The 22517-nt window shown below is 36.8% G+C and overlaps 1 protein-coding gene across 1 annotated transcript in view; it reads right to left on the reverse strand.

Moving 5' to 3' along the window:
- LOC106090002 (1-acylglycerol-3-phosphate O-acyltransferase Pnpla3) overlaps positions 1-22517 on the reverse strand; it is a 39039-nt gene extending 16522 nt beyond the window's left edge. The window contains exon 1 of the mRNA XM_013256032.2: positions 21631-22517. Coding sequence (XP_013111486.2) covers positions 21631-21790 — 160 coding nt within the window. The 5' untranslated portion in view covers positions 21791-22517. The remainder of the gene's footprint in view (positions 1-21630) is intronic.

Raw genomic sequence — 22517 nt, forward strand, 5'->3', positions numbered from 1 at the left:
GGCTGGCTATCGCCTATCATTATAGTCGCAAAGATCATAATGCAAAGAATATGGATGGATCATATCGAATGGGATGAAGTCATTTCACCTGAACCTCTCTCTATGTGGAAGTCTTTTCAGGCCAATTATTCCAATATTGATAATATGAGAATTCCAAGATGGTTTGGTTATGCTCCTGAAGGCATCATCGAATTTCATGGGTTTTCTGATGCCTCAGAAAAGGCCTATGCTGCAGCCATTTATATCCGTGTGCTTTATCCGAATTCTGTTATAACCCATTTGATTAGTTCCAAAACCAAAGTGGCTCCACTAAAGACTTTGTCGATTCCTAGATTAGAGCTTTGTGGAGCCACACTGTTAGCGGAAATGGTGGACAATTTACTTCCTCAATTTGACATTCAAGACTACTCCTTATTTTGTTGGACTGATTCAACTATAGTCTTGTCGTGGCTTGCGAAACCACCCTGTTGTTGGAATACATTTGTGGCAAATAGGGTTTCCAGAATAACTCAAGTAGTAGATCCCTCCAAATGGTCTCATGTGGAGTCTGAACACAATCCTGCGGATTTAGCGAGTCGAGGTACCTATCCAAGCGAGTTAATAAATAGTAAACTATGGTGGAACGGACCAACTTGGTTATCTAAAGATTCAAAACATTGGCCGAAAAACACTACTAAAGAAATCGAGGAAACTGATCTGGAGAAAAAACCAATAAAGGTCCATTTCACTTATTTCCAAAACTTCGATGATGTGCTTGAGCGATTTTCCTCGTTTTCCAGAGCACTAAGAGTTATTGCGTACGTCTATCGTTTTTATTTCAACACGCACCCCAAATTTCGATCTAACTACCATCGATCCGATAACAAAATCACAAATTCCGAAATCCTTTTTGTCCGAAAACAACTTATATCCATTTACCAAAAGGCGTTTTATCCAAATGAGTACATGGTGCTTAGTTCCAAAAAGACCATTCCATCAACGAGTCCACTTTTATCCCTAAATCCATTTGTTGATGCTGAAGGAATTATGCGTGTATGCGGAAGATTAGAATTATCTCCAATGTTATCCTACAACGAGAGACATCCAATTCTTCTTCCCTACAACTGTCAATATTCCCGCCTTCTAATCCAATTTATTCACCAAATCAGTCTACATGGCGGAAACCAACTTGTACTTCGTTTGGTGCGAACTCAATACTGGATTCCTAAAGTACAAAACCTAATAAAAACTACAATTCATCGTTGCAAAACTTGTATAATTTACAAGAAGAAATTTCAACAACAAATGATGGCAGCGTTGCCTCCTGAACGTTGTGAGATTTCCCGACCTTTTACTCATACAGGACTGGATTTTTCAGGTCCGTTCGAGATGAAAAGCTATGCAGGCAGATGCTGTCGTATTTCCAAAGCATACGTGTGTGTGTTCGTTTGTTTTTCCACTAAGGCGATACATTTAGAAACGACATCAGACTTGTCCACTTCCTCTTTCCTTGCAGCATTTAGTCGTTTTATCTCCAGACGGGGCTGCCCTCTACACTTACATTCAGATAATGGAACTACGTTTGTGGGAGCATCCCGAATAATGGCAAAAGAATTCATTCAAACGTCACATAAGGCAATAACTTCCAACTATGCCCATCAAAATTTGACATGGCACTTCATTCCGCCCGGAGCCCCCCATATGGGAGGATTATGGGAGGCTGGGGTCAAAAGTTTTAAGCAGCATTTTAAGAAAACTATAGGTCTTCAAAAATTCACATTCGAAGAATTCCAAACACTGCTATCCAAAATTGAAGCATGCCTTAATTCCAGGCCAATTTCTCCAAGTTCACAAAATCCAACAGATCTAGCAGCTTTGACACCAGGACATTTCTTAATTGGATCCCCGATCTTAGCTCCCTTGGAACCAGAAATAAGCCAAACACGCATTTCTATCCAAAACCGTTGGCAAAGACTGAAGACTTTTCATCAAATTTTCTGTGTGCGATGGAAAAACGAGTATCTGAAGGAGTTGCAAAAACGCCATAAATGGAAGAAACCCACAGAAGATCTAAAAGAACAAATGCTGGTTGTTATTAAGGAGGAAAACTTACCTCCTAATAGTTGGCGACTTGGTAGAATCACCAAGGTCCACCGTGGTGACGATAAACGCGTTAGAGTTGCTGATATCCTTACCCAAAAGGGTACTATAACAAGACCAATCACGAAATTAGTCGTGATTTCAGATGAAATTTCCTAAATAGCTTTCCAAATTAGTCCTCATCCTTACCAAAAATATACCTTTTTATCCTAGTTTGTTATCTTTATGTTTAATCTTTAATTTTTCTTGAATCCCGAATTCTAATATCCTTTCCGTTACAGCAGTATGAACTCCATTGAAAAATCAAAGCTACAGAGGGGCAAAACAACATTTGTTTGCAGATTATGTCGAAGGCCTCATGGACTTAGGGTCTGTAAGAGATTTCAAAACTTGAACGTATCGGAAAGATTGGCAGCTGTGAAGAAATATGGGTATTGTACAAATTGCCTCGCCCATTCCCACTCTCAGGGGTCCTGTTTCACAAGGACGGGCTGTACACATTGCCATGAAAAACATCATTCACTCCTTCATGTGAATTCACGACTTCGTAAAAGTTTGTCTTCTTCTTCTACTAAAACGGATCAACGGAAAATGTCTAGACACTCATCTATTGGAATTCAACCAACAACGGCCACGCGGAGGGAAAAAACCGATACGAAAGAGTCCTGTGAAAAGGACAGTTTGCCTTCAATTTCCATGTCTCTCAGTTCAATTCTTCAACAAAATGCAGCAACTTTGCTTCCTACAGCTATTGTAAAAATTCAGACAAAAGAAGGAAAACGTCTAGCCCGATGTTTGCTGGACACGGCCTCCCGCATGAGTTGGATTTCCAAAAAGTTTGCAGACAAGCTAAATTTAACAACCCTAGAGCTGGACAATGAAATTATCTGTCCCGTCACTTTATGGTCATGTGTTGATTCCAACTATAAGCTTAAAGCCACGCTGAGGGTCAATAATCGGATCAGTACAACCACCCCCAAAAAATCCCTACCGGAATCCATCAAATCCAATTTCCAAAACTTAATCCTTGCAGACAGCAATTTCTACAAATCCTCTGCTATAGACATTGTAGTGGGGGTTGACATTTATTCTCGTATTGTTCTTGATGGCATCTACATAAAAACTGGTCTTCCGACAGCCCAGAATACTGCATTTGGAATGATTTTGTATGGTACATTTTCACCTTAAGTTCAAAAATACATATATATATATATATATATATATATATAATATTAGTTAGTTTGAAGTACAATCCTGAACTATTTTAAATTTCTATTCTATCTAAACTGAATTGCCAATATTTAAGTTTATGAATTCCATTTTTGATTTAAATACACTTTTTAAGAATAATTATATTATTAAAGCATTTCCAAAATATCTCATTTCCTATTGTTGCAGTAATACTGGAAGGCGGGCAGAATGTTTACGTCAAAAGACGTAAATATTATCCCATTCGGGGATCTAAAAATCCCAATTTTTCCTATTTAAATAGTAATGTAATTCCGCCCTCGAGCGACAAGAAAGTATCTGATTACTTTCTTGCCTCTCTTTATACCTTTTGCTGCACGAAGTGAGCCATATTGGAATTGCAGTTTCCGTAGAAACTTTCTATTCCGTTCTGTCCTTTCAACAATCCACATCATATTGGTAAGACTTAGTTCAAAGAAAATAAAAATTCCGAGAATTGATTCCAAACTCAATTCTAATTCCTTGTGTTTTATTTTCTTGTCTTTCATTTCAATTTCATTGGGGTCTTTACCATTTGAGCTATAAACCAATCGAATAGATAATTCTGTTGGTTTACATACTCTCAAGAGAGATTTTTTTCGCATAGATCTTTGGTGCTCCAGCTTACTCCGAAGCTATCCTACCATTCAGCTATTTTGTTCTGAACATCTTCGAATCAATCTAATTACGAGAATCGAATCGAATCTAATTACAAGAAATTCTCAGTTTGATCCATAACCCATGCTCTGTGAAAGGAAACAAATTATTTTAATAGACCAACTCTAGTAGATTTTACTCAACTAACCTGTTTTCAACATTTATGAATTGACTAGATAAGCCTATACTGAATTTTACCCATTTTCTACCTGCCATCGCATGGCTTAGTGGGAAATTCCTAACAAATTGTTATTCACAAAAACACAGACGAAATATCAAACCTTCTTCCAATTTACCTTTCAAGGCCATAATATAAAAGGTGTGAATTATTTCCACTGTAATTGTAGCATAGACACAGGCAGGGAAACTAAAGGCGGGGCTCAAGTCACGACTTCCAAGAAAAGAAAAGGCTCGTCACCGCAAGACGTCTAAGTGTACACATTCACATACATACAATGTGCAACATATTTACACAAGCCCATGAACACGTTCATACATAAGTTTATATTTAAACATTTAAGACTAGTTAATACAACAAATGTATCTCTTAAATTGTGGTGTGTGTGTGTGTGTGTGGATTGTGGATGGTGTGTATTCTGGAATTTTCAATTGGCATGTGTATTTGTAAATGTAGGTCGTCCATAATAAAACGACTCTCGAACACGGTCAACAACCTTCGTACACGAAACACCTTTACTTTACTTCCTCCATATGATGTACTACTAGTAGAGTGGCAGATAAAATTCAAAATTCTCTCGGAGCGACACACCCCCCTTTGGCTGAAGTAGACGAAATACCGGTTTGACATGGCTGACGATGGTGGTATGGCAACATAAAATAACCTCACGATTTGATTTCTTCTTCTTCATGAAACAAAAAAGGCCTATGCCACTTTCCACAAATCAGGTAACTGTTGTAGTACAAAAACATTTAGGAGGCATGAAGCTCTTTTGGCATGCAGCTGATGACATCAAGCGAACGGCATATTTTTCTTGCACATATGTATGTACATTGTCGGCCAGCCAACAAACACTCTCACTGCTGCCTGCTGACTTGGGCGGCGGAAGATATAAAATCGTATGATTTTGTGTGTCTACTCTAAAAAGAAGGGAGTTTGTTGACAGTTACAACACTTCCATATTGAATAGAAAACGGCGATAACACCAAACGGTCTTCTTCGTTCATTGACGCTGCATTTATTTGTGGGGTTGCTGTTGTATGAGAAGATGGAGAGAGTGTGAATTTGTTTATATGCTATCAATGGATATGTAACAGATGAAATGCATTTTTCCGGCAATAGTTTTTTTTTTTATGGAAACTCATTGTCGGCCCTACAATCAACTAAACAAATAAATAATCAATGAAATTTAGAACATTTGTCCGCAGCCTGTCCTGTTTGTGTCAAAAGAACAAATGTCTACCCCCTTCTGGCTCAATGCCAAATGAAAGGGAAAGAGAAAGTTTGACTTTTTTTTTACTTTAGTGGGGTTCAGTGGTTAACCAACTAGCCGTTACATTTGTCGAAAATTTGTTCTTGCAGAAGCATTGGGAAATAGGCAGGTGCTCAAAATCGACTGTTAGGGGATGAAAAAGCAATGTTTTATTTAGGTTACAAGGGAAAATATTTGGAGGAATTGGTTGTCGCAATCATAGAAAGCGTTACTACAGCCCAACGATTAAAGCAAATAGTCGAGGGGGAAACAATTAAGTGCAATAGCTACTAAAGTTAGAGCACATCATGTTCTGTGTATTGAGCTAAAAGGTACTCATATACCTACTAAATGGAAAAGTTTCTCAACTTGTTCTTTGAGATGAGATGTGTGGACAAAAATGCCAATAATTGTTATTAGTGCACAATGAATATATGTTTTTATATTGTATATATGTAGATATATTTATATATTTTTTATTTTCTCTTAGAGAATGAGACAGCAAATCAAAGAGCATTTAGGTCACGACAAAAAACAATAATCTCTCAATGATTATATGAGTACATGCCAAAAAACAGAATGACGTATGTATTCGAAATGTTGCATATTCTCCATAGCTAGCTGTTCAAGTCCAAACATTTAGAAAATCACAAGAGAGCCGATCGATGCTACACTATTTTCCTAATAATAGTTCAATTAAGTATGATTAAGTAAAACAAAAATAGTCACAATCGTAGTGTAATACTTTTACTATCAAGATAGCTATTGCAACAAAGTAAATTGCTCATAAATGAGTGGCAAGTAGGAAAATATTAAAAGTAAAAACATTATCTTTTTATGAGGGACAAAGTTGAACTAAATGAGACTTTGCAACAAAAGAGTGAGTCACATGGAAGAAACGTCAAATTTCCAGTATTTTGATTATAAAACAGTAAAATAAAAGTAATAAAAAAATGCGAAAAATGACATTTAATTCAGCCAACAAAAGCTAATAACTCAAATGCTCTTTGGGCTCTTTGGGCTTTTTGATGGCAACTATAAGTACGTATGTACATAAGTCAAGTCATGTGTATTCACGGTTGAAATGAAAACAAAATGATGATAACACCTACACAGTTCCGAGGTGGTGCCACACACATTCAAAAAGAAGGTGGCTTTGACTACATAGAAAGACGCTAGTTGGTGCAAACCTATCCACTTTTTTATAATGAAGCAAAAAAAAAAAAAAAAATACAATGCTTCTTATCAGCACAAGGAAATTTAATTAAATGAAAGTCGAAATTGACGCAAAACAAGGGCTCTCCATATACTATAGCCTATCACCTTAGGAATAGTGGGTTATTTGCTTCTTTAAAGATATTCATTTCAAAAATTATGAAATAGTTTCTCTATTTCAATTAGTATTTCTATAGTTAAGGCAATTATAACAAGGTTGATCAAACTTATAAAGCATGAGCTTGACACAATACTTGTTGTTCATTTTTTTTTCGCAAACGCTCATGCACACTTGGACCCAAACGTAGTGTTACACACACATATACATACATGGGATAGTGTATGTTTCGAGGGTTGTGTGATAATTTCAAAAATATGTATGTCGAACAATAAAGCTTAATAGGAAATATGAACATAATAAAGACTACTAAACTGCGATGGGAAAAGTAGACGAGAGAAACAATTCTTCGAGTGGTTGTTTTAATGACCCACATACACAGAAAACAGAGGCAACAGAGTTGGGTAATGGGTTATTCAAAAACAATATTTCCGAGGTGTACAGACATTGAATGAAGCACCATTGTTCACTGCCAAGAAAATTGAATATCAGAACCGGCCAGAACACCATTTAATTCTTGTCACTCACGGTGAAAATTGAGTTATAAGGTGAGAGTGTGCTAAGTTCGGCCGGGCCGAATCTTATATATGCTCCACCATGGATTGCATTTGTCGAGTTCTATGCGCAGTATCTCTTCTTAGGCAAACAAAGAATATTGAATATGGTCCGATTCGGACCATAAATGAATACTGAACATTGTAGAAGTCATTGTGCAATATTTCAGTTCATTCGGATACGAATTGCGCCTTGTAGAGGCTCAAGAAGCAAAATCGGAAGATCGGGTTATATGGGAGCTGCATCAAGCTATTGATTGATTCAGACCATATTAGACACGTATGTTGATTGTCATGAGAGAAGCCGGTCGTCAGTCAAATCGGACGAGAATTGCGCCCTCTTGAGGCTCAACAAGTCAAGACCCAAGATCGGTTTGTATGGCAGCTATATCAAAACATGGACCGATTTGACCCATTTACAATTCCAACCGACCTACGCTAACAAAAAGTATTTGCGCAAAATTTCAAGCGCCTAGCTTTACTCCTTCGAATGTTAGCGTGTTTTCGACAGACAGACGGAGGACGAACATGGTCAGATCGACTTAAAATGACATGACGATCAAGAATATATATCCCTCATGGGGTTTCAGACGCATACTTCGAGGTGTTACAAAATGTATGACGAAATTAGTATACCCCCATCCTATGGTGGAAGGTATAAAAAGTGTTCGTTCTGAAGAAAGGCGTATTTATCAGGTGGCCGCATCAACCTAGCTGAGAGAATTTGATATGTCAACTCATTTTTGAATTCGAAGCACAAAATTATAATTTATAAATTGTCTTTGCTGCTATTATGGTTTTTAAACTTAGGGTATATAATGGCAGGCGTCTAGCAACCTCATTCACTATCAGTTTCACTCAGGCAACTAAGGTCTATTGTGTCGCCTCCGAAAAATTCAAAAAGCGCAGAAGAACGCTGATAAAATGTACGCCAGTACAATGCCAGACATTAAAATGAAGAAGATTGGGAGCCAACATGCATGACAAAACGGCCAGGAGGTATGGAGAAGCTCCCTCCAATGTACAATTCAATACTATAATAGTCAAGAATGGAGAAAGGACTTTTGCATAAAGATAATTTTGACAGGAAAAAAGATTTTGTGTAGCCATAATCCTGCACCTACTCTTTCAATTTCAGGACAGTCTCAGAAAAGGTGCTCAACCGTCTGTGACTCCTCCTCACCCCCACAAATCAAGCTTAAGTCCGCCATGTTGCCAGTGCAAAATCAAAGTCCTGACATTGCAATGGCTTTCAGGACATTTGCATATGCACTCTGAACGGCCACACACAATGGTGACAGCGTCACCCTCGTACCCAGCAAACTTTAACTGCCTTTCCAACTGACCTGAAAATCCGACAGATATCCAACAGCCAATTGGGGGTACATACCTCCCCCCTTGTGGTGATTGAGCTCCAATCACAATCTTCCTATTTGAGCCATTTGTTAGCATTCACTTGGTAGCTATCTACGGCTACAATAACCTTATGAAAACTATTCAAACCTGCCATCATGGTGGTTTTGTGGGTTGTTGTAAAAAAAAATTAAAAAATGTTGCGAATGAACGAAAATAGTACCAGCCATAAGGCCGTAAATATAAGAAATTTCATCAAAATCGGACAGATCCGAACAACTCTCTTTCTGTAGAAATTTTAAATGCACATACGAATTCGAGTATCTAAAGGTGTTATCAGACCAAAAGTTTTTGTCTTATGACTTATCATCAAATTTGTTACCACACAAGTATGTTATTTTTGTGTGACATAACCTAAAAATGTAACCAAAAGCTGATTTTGTATGGCTACAAATGGTTAAAGTTGTGAGAAAACTGTTTAAATCACAAAGTTGTGAAAACAATTTTATTTGGGATTGCTTTCATTCAACTGACAACAAAAACAGCTGATTTCTTAATATTTTTCTCAGAAGGAATAGAGCGCCGCTCTAATCGAATAAATAACAGTGCTTTTTTGAAAAGTGATTTTCATGTGTTATTTTCATTCGTATCACACTATGTGTGCAACTTTAACAATACCAAAATTTGACATGTCACAAGACAAGAACATGTAGTGTGATTGCACCTTAAAGGCCTGGTTATGCACTCGTAAACATAGCGTCAATCAATAACAGCCGGCCGGGTTTGGCGGTATTAAGATGTCAGGTTTTTGTTTGCATTCTCTTTGTTGCTGTCTTTTTTCTCGCATATTCTCTGCTCGTTTACGCGCACGCACACAAATTTCTTTGCGTGTGTTGGCAAAACGTCGATCAGCTTGATGGCAGATTGCACCATATGATTTGTGGTTGTTATACGAATGAGACCACCTTTAGTTGTGTCGCCATGAGCGTAAATGTAGGAAAACGTGTCAGCTGTTTTATTTTTTCTCATGAATACACATACAAATGATTACCGAACGTCACAAACAATAATTTTTATTTAGAAAACTGCTATTCTCCTATTGTATGATCTCTCTGTGGAATTTATCCTCTTATTATGTGCAGCCCTTTGGTATTTAGCTCGAGAAATCAAGATGCATGTCGATAGAGACGTATCAACAGCATCACAAGAAGTTGTTTATGTTTAGCCATTTGAAGGATGTTGAATTCAGAAATACCAGAGCCAGGGAAATGTTGAGATACAGGGCCTCGGTACTATGACTTTGTTTGTTACGTCGCGAAAGTCCTTAACAAACCAAAAGGACATTTGGCGATTTGTAGCGGCTATTCTGACGGAACTCTCCGACATCAAATTAGAATTGGGAAAAACGAGAATCCACTGAAGACGATCAATCAAATATTGATTTAATGTTCGGCACTGGCCCGACGAAAATAAAAATTCCTTGGGAATTTATCAATCCAGACGCGGTTTAAATCAGGGTTAGAGCATGTTTGCCGTAAATACATGTGATTTAACAAAGATCATGGTTTAGGGCCTGGCCTGAAGTGGCTAGTGACCAGAGAGCACCGCAAAGAATGACTGGATGGCTAACTACGATTATAGTGATGTTGACCATATGTCCTCAACCTAACCTAAATCTTTAAATTAAACTCACTATCCTCTTAGAAGTCTGCATAACTTCTCTAAAGTAAAAGATCTGTAAGTTGTAGTAATAGAGTTCTTGTTATTGCAGAGCGGCTCAGGAAATGGCCGCTCTGCAATATTATCTAAAGACAGCTCTGAGGTTCTTTCCCTCTTTTTTGAAGCTCACCTCGAATTGTGAATAAGGAAAAAAAACAAGAACATTTGCATGTGGTCGTGGTTTACTTTAACTGAAAGTGATTAGAAATAGAAAAAGTGCGTACGTACGCCAATAATGGCGATGATGATGATGTTGCTATTGTTCAGCGTGTGTGGTGTGGTGTGGCGGTCTCATGTTATCAATATTAACCTACTAATACCACTAGCAAAGTTTACTATCAACTCGAGAACAGCAGATGTTAGAATATGAACTCATTCCTTTAACCATAATACAAAACAATCAACAATGACTGAATTCTTAGTGTTCAGCTTCCAATGAAATATGAATGATTCAATCAATTGAGGACCCAATGATTATTGAATATGCACATACACATATATATAAATATAAACGTTTTAATGTTATGCACACGATAGAATCGCTTATCATTAGCAGAGATTATAGGCATACATAAACGACAAGTGATGTATTAAAGCAAAAAGAATATGGACTTTAGGGCTACACCTGCACAAGAAAATTGGCAAAACATCTCCCCAACAACACCTCCCAAAAAAAAAAAAAAAAATATAAAATAAAACGAAAACGAAACAATGATAATAGCCCCTTTCATGTTGGAGCCACTAAAAGCTTCAATGGAAGTAATCTCTTGTTGCTTAAGTGATTGCAATTTATCAGTTTTTAATCGTTCATTGGCCATTGGAGGGGTGTAGCAGGCCCTTATCAGAGCCTTTCTTTGCGCCAACCACGAATTCACAAGTGATGATCTAGTTTTTCACTCATACATATATAGTTATGATCATAACAGAAACTACGACAAACGCCTACATATATGCACTGCCGATGTATAGGAAATTTCGTGCTGCTTCTTGTTTGATTTGTAAAACATCGTATGACACTCTTTGACCTAAATTGCGATTTCCTCCTGAATGAATCCCGACAACAATGCACTGGTCATATTATCAATCAGTTCATGGAAGACATTGAAAGCCAATGACACCTAATCTTTTGTTATATTTGAAATTATCAAAAGATTTTAGCAAACCAAAAACAAAAGTGACGAGGCAGAAGAAAGAGATGATTATTATATATATATATAGATAATGCCTGTCTGCTACAAATGAACCTTTGATATTTTCCTGAAACAAAAGACGCTTAGAACATCAATTTTTTCCCCCTCCACCAAACAATGGTGGCTCACCAATCATCTTACTTTGGGGGTTTTTGATTCGCTGACTCTATAGAAACAACAAACTTTCTCAAAATTTTAAATGCTAATGGCTATCACGAAAAGCGAAAGAAAAAATGTTGATAAATGAAAAAACAATTTAAATAAGAATTTATAAACAAAAAGCCCATCTAGCAGATATTATCTTTTTTTCTTTCCAGTCCCCCTTTCAAGTCGCAGCGTTTTGAGCCATCGCAACGATAAGAGGAACACCATACATAGCATTCTTGCAAACAGAAACGTGACCATGTTACGTACTAAGGAAATAAGTCATAACTTGCTCTGGATAGAAGCGGCGTGCAAACGTGTGTGGATAGCATGGAATGGAAACAAGTGCTTAGGCATCATCATACGATATTTGTTTGCAAAGAATGCAAAGATGAAAAGCAAAACGAAAAACCACACAGCAATGATGATGTATGCCAGGGAATAAAGGCGTAAGCACAACAGAAAAAAGCTAAAACATAAAAGAGGCTGCAAGCTACGCTATGCGAGTAGGAAAAAGTTATATGTAAAATGCTTAGTAGGGCGTAGACCTTAATGATAAATTCGCTTGATGGTAGACTTTACAGTTAAGAACAAGTTTATGCAAAATGTTAAGAGGCTTGTGTGAAGTGCTGTGACATTTGTGGAAACGTAACCTTAATTGAGATAAAGGTGGATGATATTAAAAGTGTCTGAAGGCCATACAAGACAATAAAAAAATCAAAATGTGCTCCAGCCAATGGTTGTTTGATTTGGAAATGGGGCCTGAACAGGAGGGGAAAATGGTCAGAAAAAGGTGCAGGCAACGGCGGCCATGTTAATTTGAAGACGATGAATTATGCCTCAATCTCAAGGCAACCGGTTGTACGCACCGCATTGACCCAATGGTGTTCTTCATCAGCAAGGGCTGCCACCTCAGTGTACAACACACTGATACAACAAAAAGCAACAACAACATGAATGATGACCCGAGGAATGTACCTAATACTGTTCTCAGTCTGCCATTACACTTGTATGTAAGAAATGATTTGCTATAGACTCAGGAATACTATAAGCCAACCATTAAAGAATAACTCAATTGAATTGAATTTTGTTCGAAAATTTATTTCTAAAGAAATGTTGTATTAATTTCGTTTGTTATTGGTCATTAAATTAGTGATTCAATTTAACAAAGTTACTTCATCGTAGTCTTATCAACGTTTCGTTGGCTTTATTCCAACACCATCAGGAGATATTAAAAAAAAAAACAAAAAACCTCCTGATGAGTTTGGAATAAAGCCAACGAAACGTTGAGAAGACTACGATGAAATAACTTTGTTTTATTGAATTATTAATTTAATGACCAATACAGCCTATAGGAAAATTTGTATTGCCATGCAAAGGGGATTAAATAAGGTGGTCTCTCCCCGGTAGCCAAGTTGGTAGCGTGCCTGGATTACCAGTGCACAGGGGTCGTGTGTTCGATTCCCGCCAGAAGCCTTGATCTGTCGCTACTGTGGTATTACAATGGACTTAAAATTGTCCAAGTGAGTCTGTAAAGGACTGCCACTCTTACCTAACCTTACCTAAGCTTTCATCTTTCTCGCATATTCTCTGCTCATTTATGCACACGTATACACACACGCACACAAATTTCTTTTTTTGTGTTGGCAATTCCTCGATCAGCTTGATGGCAAGATGGCGCACTAAACCATATGATTTGTGGTTGGTGTACAAATGAGACCACCGTGAGTTGTTTCGCCATGATTGCCATGGAAAACTTTTCACTTATATTATTTAATTGTATTTTCTATTTTATTTTATTTTTGAGTTATAAAAAAAGTTATTCTAAATTTTCCTATCAACATTCCATTAAGGAACAGCGGATTATATCACTGATTCCTGTCCGATACAAGTGTAAGCTCATAGCTGAGTCCGAACGGCTTGCCGCAGAGCGACACCACTTAGTAGGGGAGTCTACTTAGGTGATAACCTATGGTAATTATCTCACAAGTGCCGCCCCTCCTGCCATGGGAGGATATAACCACAGCTGAACATTTTTTTTTGATGTTCTCCCTGAGATATGAACCCAGTCGTTCAATGTCAAAGACGGAAATGGTAACCTCTGAGCTAGGATGAATCCATTTTGTGCATGATATTTAAAAAAATCTCTTTTTGTGTTGTTCAAAATTTGCGTATGTTATCGCTTGAACAGATGCATCCAAAGCTGCTATTACACGTCAGACATGTCATATCTAATTTCAAATATGGCAACTCTGAAAGTTGTACACACCGTATGATACGTACAAAAAATGTAATGACAAATGGATTTCTTTTTGATTAAATCGAGCTTTTATTTCATTGAACATGCATGTAGACACCATAGAACAGCAATAAGCCACATTCAAATAAGTGCGCACGATAAACATGAAGCGAATGGCACGTTCACTCCTTATACCAGCAATCGTTGTTGACGCTTGCGCCTCTCAACGACAAAAACATAAAATGCTCCTTTGAATTCGTTGAGCTAAGTGTTTAAGTGTTTTTGCCAATCATATTTTGCATGTTAAGCAATACACACGAGGGCTTTTATTGGCCGCAACTGAATAGAAGACTCACACACACACACACAGCTACCTTTCAAAATTATGAGAGCTGAAATTAATTTGCATGCTTTGTAATGGTTTGAGTAGAGAAAAGAATGGAAGTCAGTGTGTCATTTTTGAACAGACGGAGACAGACAGCACGTGCGCCAATCATTAAAAAATTCTCATTCAAAAATAAAAAATGCAAGTGCAAAAAAAAATTTATGCCGCTCAACAATACCTCCTCTGCTTGCTTTGGCTTCACATGGCGACCATCTGAGTGGTGCTCATTTGCAAATAAAACAGGATATGCGGCGACCAAATTAAAAAAATCCACTGAACCATTACTAAAACGTTCGAGCATCTCTCACTTTATTGTATGTGTGCGTGTGTTTCCAGTTAAATTTGTTTTTAGGTCTCATGCGGAACAGACAATAGCTTTGACCAAACTGGCTATTGAGTCCCAAATTTTGGGTCTCATGCGCTTCTCTGATTGACATATGTCTATAAAAAAGTACAATACACATATAATTCGTACTAGCAGCTGAGGATTGATGAAGGCGCTCGGATATTAGAGAGTTATGCAGACTGCTCGATGCTTATGGTGTTCTTTAGTTGGAAGTTTTCACCATCCATTTTCGCCATCCGCTTGGGATGAGCCAATGTGATGGGAGGGGTAAATGGCTGATTAGGAATGTATCGATCATATTACGGAGTGAGACTCCGCACCTGTGTATTTTCACAGGATTAACACGCCCATCAAAGACTGAGCAAAGAGAGCATCGACTATTGCTAGACGCTGTTAGGTATCTAATGGCTCATGGCTGTTGCCTCTTACACACTACGGGAGAGTCAGGGAGATCCCCCATTGGGCAACTATTTCGGCAGGTTCAACGCGTTCTACGATGACTGGTCAAAGTAGGATTCGCCTAATGCAAGGACTATTCCAGATAGTTTATTTATTTATTTGTTATTACTCAAGCAAACTCCCTTAATGGGATACACATTGATAGATAGGACGGAAGTTTCATTACACACAATAAAAAAAAGAGAACCGCAACAAAGAGCCGGGGCCTGTTTGATGTAAAAGCCGGGCATGCATAGGAAATGTTTCAACTTCTCATCATCTTCCCCACAAGCACTACACACGCTGCCACTTGACGCACCTAATATGTGTTGATATTTTAGCACTTTACAACATGGTTAGCTTGTGAAGAGTAGCTTTTCCCCATAGCAGGATCTTCTATGCAAAAAAAAAAAAAACATTTCGTCCACCCTTGCTGCAACCAAGTTTTTCTAGGACAGGTCTATTCTTTGCGTGTTTTTCTACCCATCCGTCTTTGATGGTTTAAATAAAAACATAATTTCATAAAATCAGGTAAAGTGGAAACCAAAGGGCTGTAATAATAGGATTAGGTTAATAATTTGACACATTAGAATCAAAAATTGCACCTTTTTTACAAGTATTTAGAGCATCTTACATTTCGAAATGTCAAAGTCGTTTTAGGTTATGCTAAAGAAAATAAGAAAAGTTTTTGAAAATTCCATTTTTAACTGATTTTTCCTATTGTCCATTTCACCATCTACTTCTGGCCCATTATGAGTGGGATGGATCATCATAATGCTGATGATAAATGTGTGTTGGAATGTGCCCCACCACATCGTTACAATAGTAGCAGAAAAGTTCAATAAATTGCGTATCATTATGGAAATCAAGAATTATATATGAAAGAAAAATTACTATTTTTAACATCAATCAACCAGCCAACCACATACGCAAATGCTGCTCTTTATCAATGTGTTATAAGGACTTGGACTCACAATAAATGTTACATACTCCGTGTTTATAGGATGAATTAATCATTCAATGAAAATAATAAGGAAAATAAAAAGTAGTAAACGTTTTATAGAAGTATTTAAATTCTTTGCATGTGGCTATAGAAAAACGTTTTTATTGTGCACAAAAATCAAATAATAACAACATCATGGTGTCCAATTAAACCGGAATGATAATCGCTATACTGGTGTACAGTAAGTGCAATAAGAAAAAAAGACTACCATGTTTCTAATACAAATATTAGACATGCTAGTAGATTTATAACAATTTCTCAGTGCATAGTCCAAAGGAGGGGCTTTCATCCAATAAAGAGAATCTGATAGTAAAAAAAAGGGGGAAATGTTCGTAGGAAGTTTTAGTTTTATGTGCGTCATAAATGACAGTTTTAGACAAAAGTTAGAAGATTCGGTTAGAAGAGAGAACACCTTTTTAACCTAGTTGACGCTGGAAGGTACATTTGAAAACCGTTTACGTCTACATTTTTACAGGCATCCATCAGATACTGAAGAGCCTTACATTCCATTTATCGCCTACTCGTCCACTTGTCTGTCTGTCCACTCTTTTCTATTGACATTTTATTTTTAATGGTTGTTGGCCAAACAAACAAAAAAAAAAAGAAATCGTCAAAGCCATCAAGCTCAGCAATGCCAAAAATTGTTGGCTTGGCTAACAGACAACTCTGCAAAGAGCGAAGTGCTTAAATTACACTACCTTAAGCGATAGATAGGGAGATTCTAGGAACCTTTATTCCCATTACCATTCGAAATTCATCAGAGAGGAATACTTGATACCAGTGACATTTCAATCGAATTTAGATTCCGAGACTTTGGGTGGCACTCCGGGACAGATATTTTATTGCTCCTATGCCAAGGTTATCTTTATTAAGAAGTGGGCTTAAAGTTCTTATCCAGTTGAAAAATGTACCTGACTTTCGTATAGTCATCAGACAATGTAAGGATACAATTCTGTCAAATTTTAAGTCAATCTAGCCATGTGCGTCCCTCTGTCTTTCGCACGTTAACTTTTGAAGGAGTAAAATTAGGCGCTTGAAATATTGCACAAACATTTCTTATTTGTGTAGGTCGGTTGGGATTGTAAATGGGCCAAATCGTTCGATGTTTTGATATAGCTGCCATATAAACTGATCTTGGGTCTTGACTTCCTAAGCTTCTAAAGCTCACAATTCTAATCCGATTTGGCTGAAAATTTGCATGTGGTGCTTTGGTATTACTTCCAACAACTGTGCCCAGTATTGTCTAATTCGGTAGATAACCTTATATAGATGCCATATAAACCGACCTTTGGTCTTGACTTCCAGAGCTTCTAGAGGGTGCAATTCTTATGCGATTTGGCTAAAGTGTTTTGGTATGAATCCCAACAATTGTGTTAAGTATGGTCTAAATCATTCCATAACCTGATATAGCTGTCATATAAACCGATCTCCCGATTAGATTTCTTGGGCTTCTAGAGGGCGCAATTCTTATACAATATGGTTGAATGTATGTCATTTTGGTATGACTTCTAATAACTGTTTTAAATATGATCTAAATCGGCCATATAAACCGATCTCCCGATTAGACTTCTTGGGCTTCTAGAGGGCGCAATTCTTATACAATATGGTTGAAAATTTGCGTATGTCGTTTTGGTATGACTTCCAACAACTGTGTCAAGTATGGTCTAAATCAGAACATATCCTTATATAGCCGCCATATTAACCGATCTCTCTGTGTTTCGTCACACAATTTTCGGTCATTTTGAAACCGTTAGCAATTTAGCCACTTTCCGATAGTAAATTTTTGAATATTTTTTTCTTGTTACAGAATCTGCCTACATCGGCCTAGGTTTAGAGTAGAAAAACTTAAATAAAAACAAAATGTTTGACCTAAACTCTTGTTTTAACGTTTCTAATGACTGTTTTTTTTCACTTCAAGTAACAGATTTTTATGAATTTTCAAAATTTTTTAAACCATTTGACTTGCTGTCCCTATTATTTCGCCTACATTTTGACCTTTTGTAGCAATAGTGCTTTCTTGCAAAATATCAGAACATGTTTGACATTTTCTTAAGGGGAATTATTTTTACAGTGTGTATGCAATGAAAAATTGTTATAAGCGTTTTGTTGTCGATGAAGGACTCCATCGGGTCAACCCGGTACGTACAACCGGCTGCCACGGGATTGGCTTATGCGCTTTAGAATCCTTTACTTTTTCCCCATTTTTTCGCACATAAATGTAACTAAAAAAAAAAGACATCTTCGGTCTGTTATAAAATTAAGCCTTTTGGCAATATCCACTTGAATGTAGAGAACGAATAGAAATTTAATTAGGCCACGGCACGAATCATCAATCGGCAAGGTTATATTCTTCTATGTACACTGCTCGTAAACTATTTATATGTATGTGTGATTAAATATTTGAGAATAATTACAGTTTTCACTCAGTATTGACTTGCATGGGGTGGGTGCTTCTTCATAATTTGTTCGTTGTTTTTAATTATTGTCTTGATCTATCTCTCACACATACATACATACATACATGTCTAGAGTCAAAGTCCACCGTTTCTCTGCTCGAATGACGTTGATTAATTGTTTGTTCTATGTTAAGAAAGTAACATTTGAAACAGAAGAGCTAGTCTTAGGTTCAAATAATTTTAGGACAAATAGTCAAATATTTACTAACGCATGTCTTGCAAATGAATAATGATTATGAGATTAAAATGACGCTTACCCAGCGAAAAAGAAATTGGGTTAATTGCTTATATGAATAATACAAAAAACAAAAAAAAAAAAATCAAAATTAAATGGCAATTAGCTGCCTAATACAACAGCACCCAAAAATATTGCCCTTCATAAAGACAAATGAACCTAAATCCCATGGCAGCCGGCTGTACGTACCATCGGGTCAATCCGATTGCCGCACTATAAATATGGGCATAATACGATCAAATCTATAAAAGTGCTCCGATTTTGATGAAATTTGAAACAATTGCAGAAGACATATTGTATTTTTAAAAATTTTTACATAAAAACACCCCATAGTGGTACAGGGTGCCAATTATAGGCCATTTTTAGCTTCGTTTACATTATAGGACTTGAAACTTTTAGACTTGCAGGACCAAATTGCTTGGTTTTTGTCGTGTATCGAAAGAACTCTTCGATATGAACAAAATGCAAATAAAAAAATATATGCCTTATTGTGCATTATGTAGAGAGATATTAGCTTCCATATCTATGTGTCACTCGAATTGAACTAAAATTGCTTTGTTATGCACATCTGCCCACCTATCTTCACGACATTTGGCCCAGACTATTTTCACAAGACTCTTAATATAGTCTTTGAATTTTATTGAAATCGGTTCAGATTTAGATATAACTCTGTGCAGCTGTGTTCAAAATTGTAGGAGTGCTACCACCTCACATTTTTCACAAGATAAATTATTTTGTATATCAACATCCAAATTAAGTGATATTCTAAGAATATTTAGAAGGTTAGCTAAGAATTAAAAGGTATCTCAGGTTCAGGTTAAGCTATGACCAGCTCAGTCTCCTGTCGTCAATCCCATTGAACAGTTATGGTGAGACATTGAAATAATGTTACAGAGAACCGAATGTCAAATGCGGAAAAGCTATGGAAAGCAGGCACAAAATCCTTTTCAAGCTATGCCAGGATCACCCTGTCAAGAGATGCCATGATCTTGTTGAGACTACAAGGACCATAGATGTAGCGAAGACATCAAAAAAGAGGCTATTAATCTGGGCGCAGAAATAATTAATTTACAACTTTTGTGCCATTTGCTTTAAAAGTATTGGGTTATGTGTCAATACTCCTATTGTTTTGAACAGCTAATTTTGGGGAAAAAATTATTCAATGAACATTTCTAATTATTGTAGCTTAAGTTAAATAATTTATTGCTAGACAATTTAGAGAATTGAATAATAATAAAAAATGTTTACCAAGAAATAAAAGTTTGTTTTTTAGAGGAGTACACTACTATTATTTTGAACACAACTGTATATGCACGATATCGACTTTAAAAGCCATAGCAATATGATTTATCAACAAATATTCCCGAAACTGTGCAGATTGTTTTCTTTAGCACTGTGTACTGAATTCGGCAGACATCGGTTCAGATTTGGATATAGCTGTCAGACATATTGGGTTGCTAAAAAAGTAATTGCGGATTTTTTTAAAAGAAAGTAAATGCATTTTTAATAAAACTTGGAATGAACTTTAATCAAATATACTTTTTTTCTAAAGCACGCTAAAAGTAACAGCTGATAACTGACAGAAGAAAGAATGCAATAACAGAGTCACAAGCTGTGAAAAAATTTGTCAACGCCGACTATATGAAAAATCCGCAATTACTTTTTGGGCAACCCAATATATGAGGTACATTAGACAAGTCTTAGACAGCTCATGTGACATGTCCGATCGCGTAATTGTAGCTTAAGATGATCTTAGTTCACCAAATTTCCATATGTTAAGCTTTCAGAAATCCAATTTTCTTCTATAAATTCGCATCTATCGAAGCGTTTTTTTTTTATTCTTTTTGTGACAATGTTGTAGGATTTCTATGATTTCGTAATTTCTAAAAATAGACATCTTACGCTTCATCGCTTTTGTCTTTACAAAGTTTGGTTGATAAAAGCTATGGCAAATTGTTTCTAAATATTTCCAGCTCATGACCTACAATCACGAGTCTGCTAAAGAGGAACCCGAGAGTTGGCTGTGCGTTGCTGTGTAAGTGTGTAGGTTAAGAAGGCACATATCGGGAATGATGTGGAACGATAAATGCCATAGAAGAAACACATTGTGTTGTGCCCACAATGCTACGCTCAACATAATTACATACATGGAGGGCAACAGAAAAGAAAGAGGAGCAACGGAGAATCCACTTGGGGGCAAATTACTACGTCTTAAGAAACAGCGGCAATGTTTTAGTATTGGATGGTGTTGTTGGTTTCAAGATAACCAAAAGACAGATGTGGTTGCTGTCGTTTCTCTGGGAAATGTCGACAAGCCCCCAATAATATTTTGATACCCACTACAACTACACACATTGCTGCTTGTTTGTTTTGTTAATCATGTACTGCGTTGTGGTCATTCGTTTCGATGTTTTGCTTTGCAGTCTATTCGAATTCGAATAACAAACGTTGAATATTTTTGCTATTCAAATGGTCAAATTTCAGTTCTTTTTTTAAATAATTAAGCATTTATAAGAAAGCCATTCAACATGGCCGTTGCTTTTGTTTATGGTAATTTAAGCTGCCTACTTTCAAAGGCTTGGCTGCTTTTTTTTTAAAAATTATGTGGCTATTGTAAATTCGTTTGGGACAACGATTTGTTTTAATTTGAAGAAAAACCAATAACATTTGTTTGCATTGAGTGGAGCAGTTTGCCATGTATGAGGGCTCAAATGTGTTCCACATCAATCATTATGGCATTTTCTGCCATCTGCTACTCTCAATCATCCCCCAATTATGTACCTTTAGTGCAAATTCAACTTGACATTGAAAATCATAGACACTACGTCACAATCTTACTTACCTAGGGGTAAATCGCACAAGAGACAACAGGCTGCCAAAGATCCAGCAGAGGCGCCACCGATTTTTTCCAAAAGCAAATGGGGAGCATACTTTTTAAAACAAACAGCCACGCCAACATGATAGATGCCCAAGAAACCACAGCCGGCAAATGAGAGATTCATAATATTGTCGATCCAACAAAGACAAGTGGTTAAGCGAAATGTTAAGGACCACACCAGTGAGATAATTGCTCCTCCTCGTAGTATTTAATTTCACAAACTGATGAAGGGGATGATGAACGAACGCACCAACAACAATTCACAACAAAATCAATTGATTGCGGCGATTGTTATTGTTTTCAATATTATGGGTTTTTTCTTTTGCTATTTTTTTCGCTTTCAATGAATAACAACAACAGTTCAGCGCTCTCCTCCCTTTGTAATGTGTGCTGCTGCTGCTGACGAATCGAAATTGTTTTGTTGTTAATGTTTTTGCGCTCTGGTGACGTTTATTTTTGTTATGTTTGCTGCTGTATTCGCAATATAAAAAGAAACGCGAAATTAATTCGCGTCTTCCGTTGCTCTTGTCTTTGCTCTGATGTTTGCAAAGGCTCAGAAAAATCAAAATCTGTCTAATTTCGTATTTGTGAGATCTAAAGCTTTCAAATGTACTTTTTTTCTTCTTTCACTTTGGTGTTTTTTACTTTTACTCAACTTTTAAAAAGTCGCGTCAATACAAAAAAACTACAATTATTTTGAGGGCTTTCGTTTCAACACTTTGCATAAATAAAATAGGCAATTTTCAATGATTTGTTCACTTTTTTTTTTAAATTAAAATTCGTTAAATTTTCCGCAAGGCAGTTATGATATTTCTTTTCACTTGTTTCAGTTGATTGTCTTGTTATGAGTT

This window comes from Stomoxys calcitrans, chromosome 1, assembly GCF_963082655.1.
Source record: "Stomoxys calcitrans chromosome 1, idStoCalc2.1, whole genome shotgun sequence".
NCBI classification, from domain to species: domain Eukaryota; kingdom Metazoa; phylum Arthropoda; class Insecta; order Diptera; family Muscidae; genus Stomoxys; species Stomoxys calcitrans.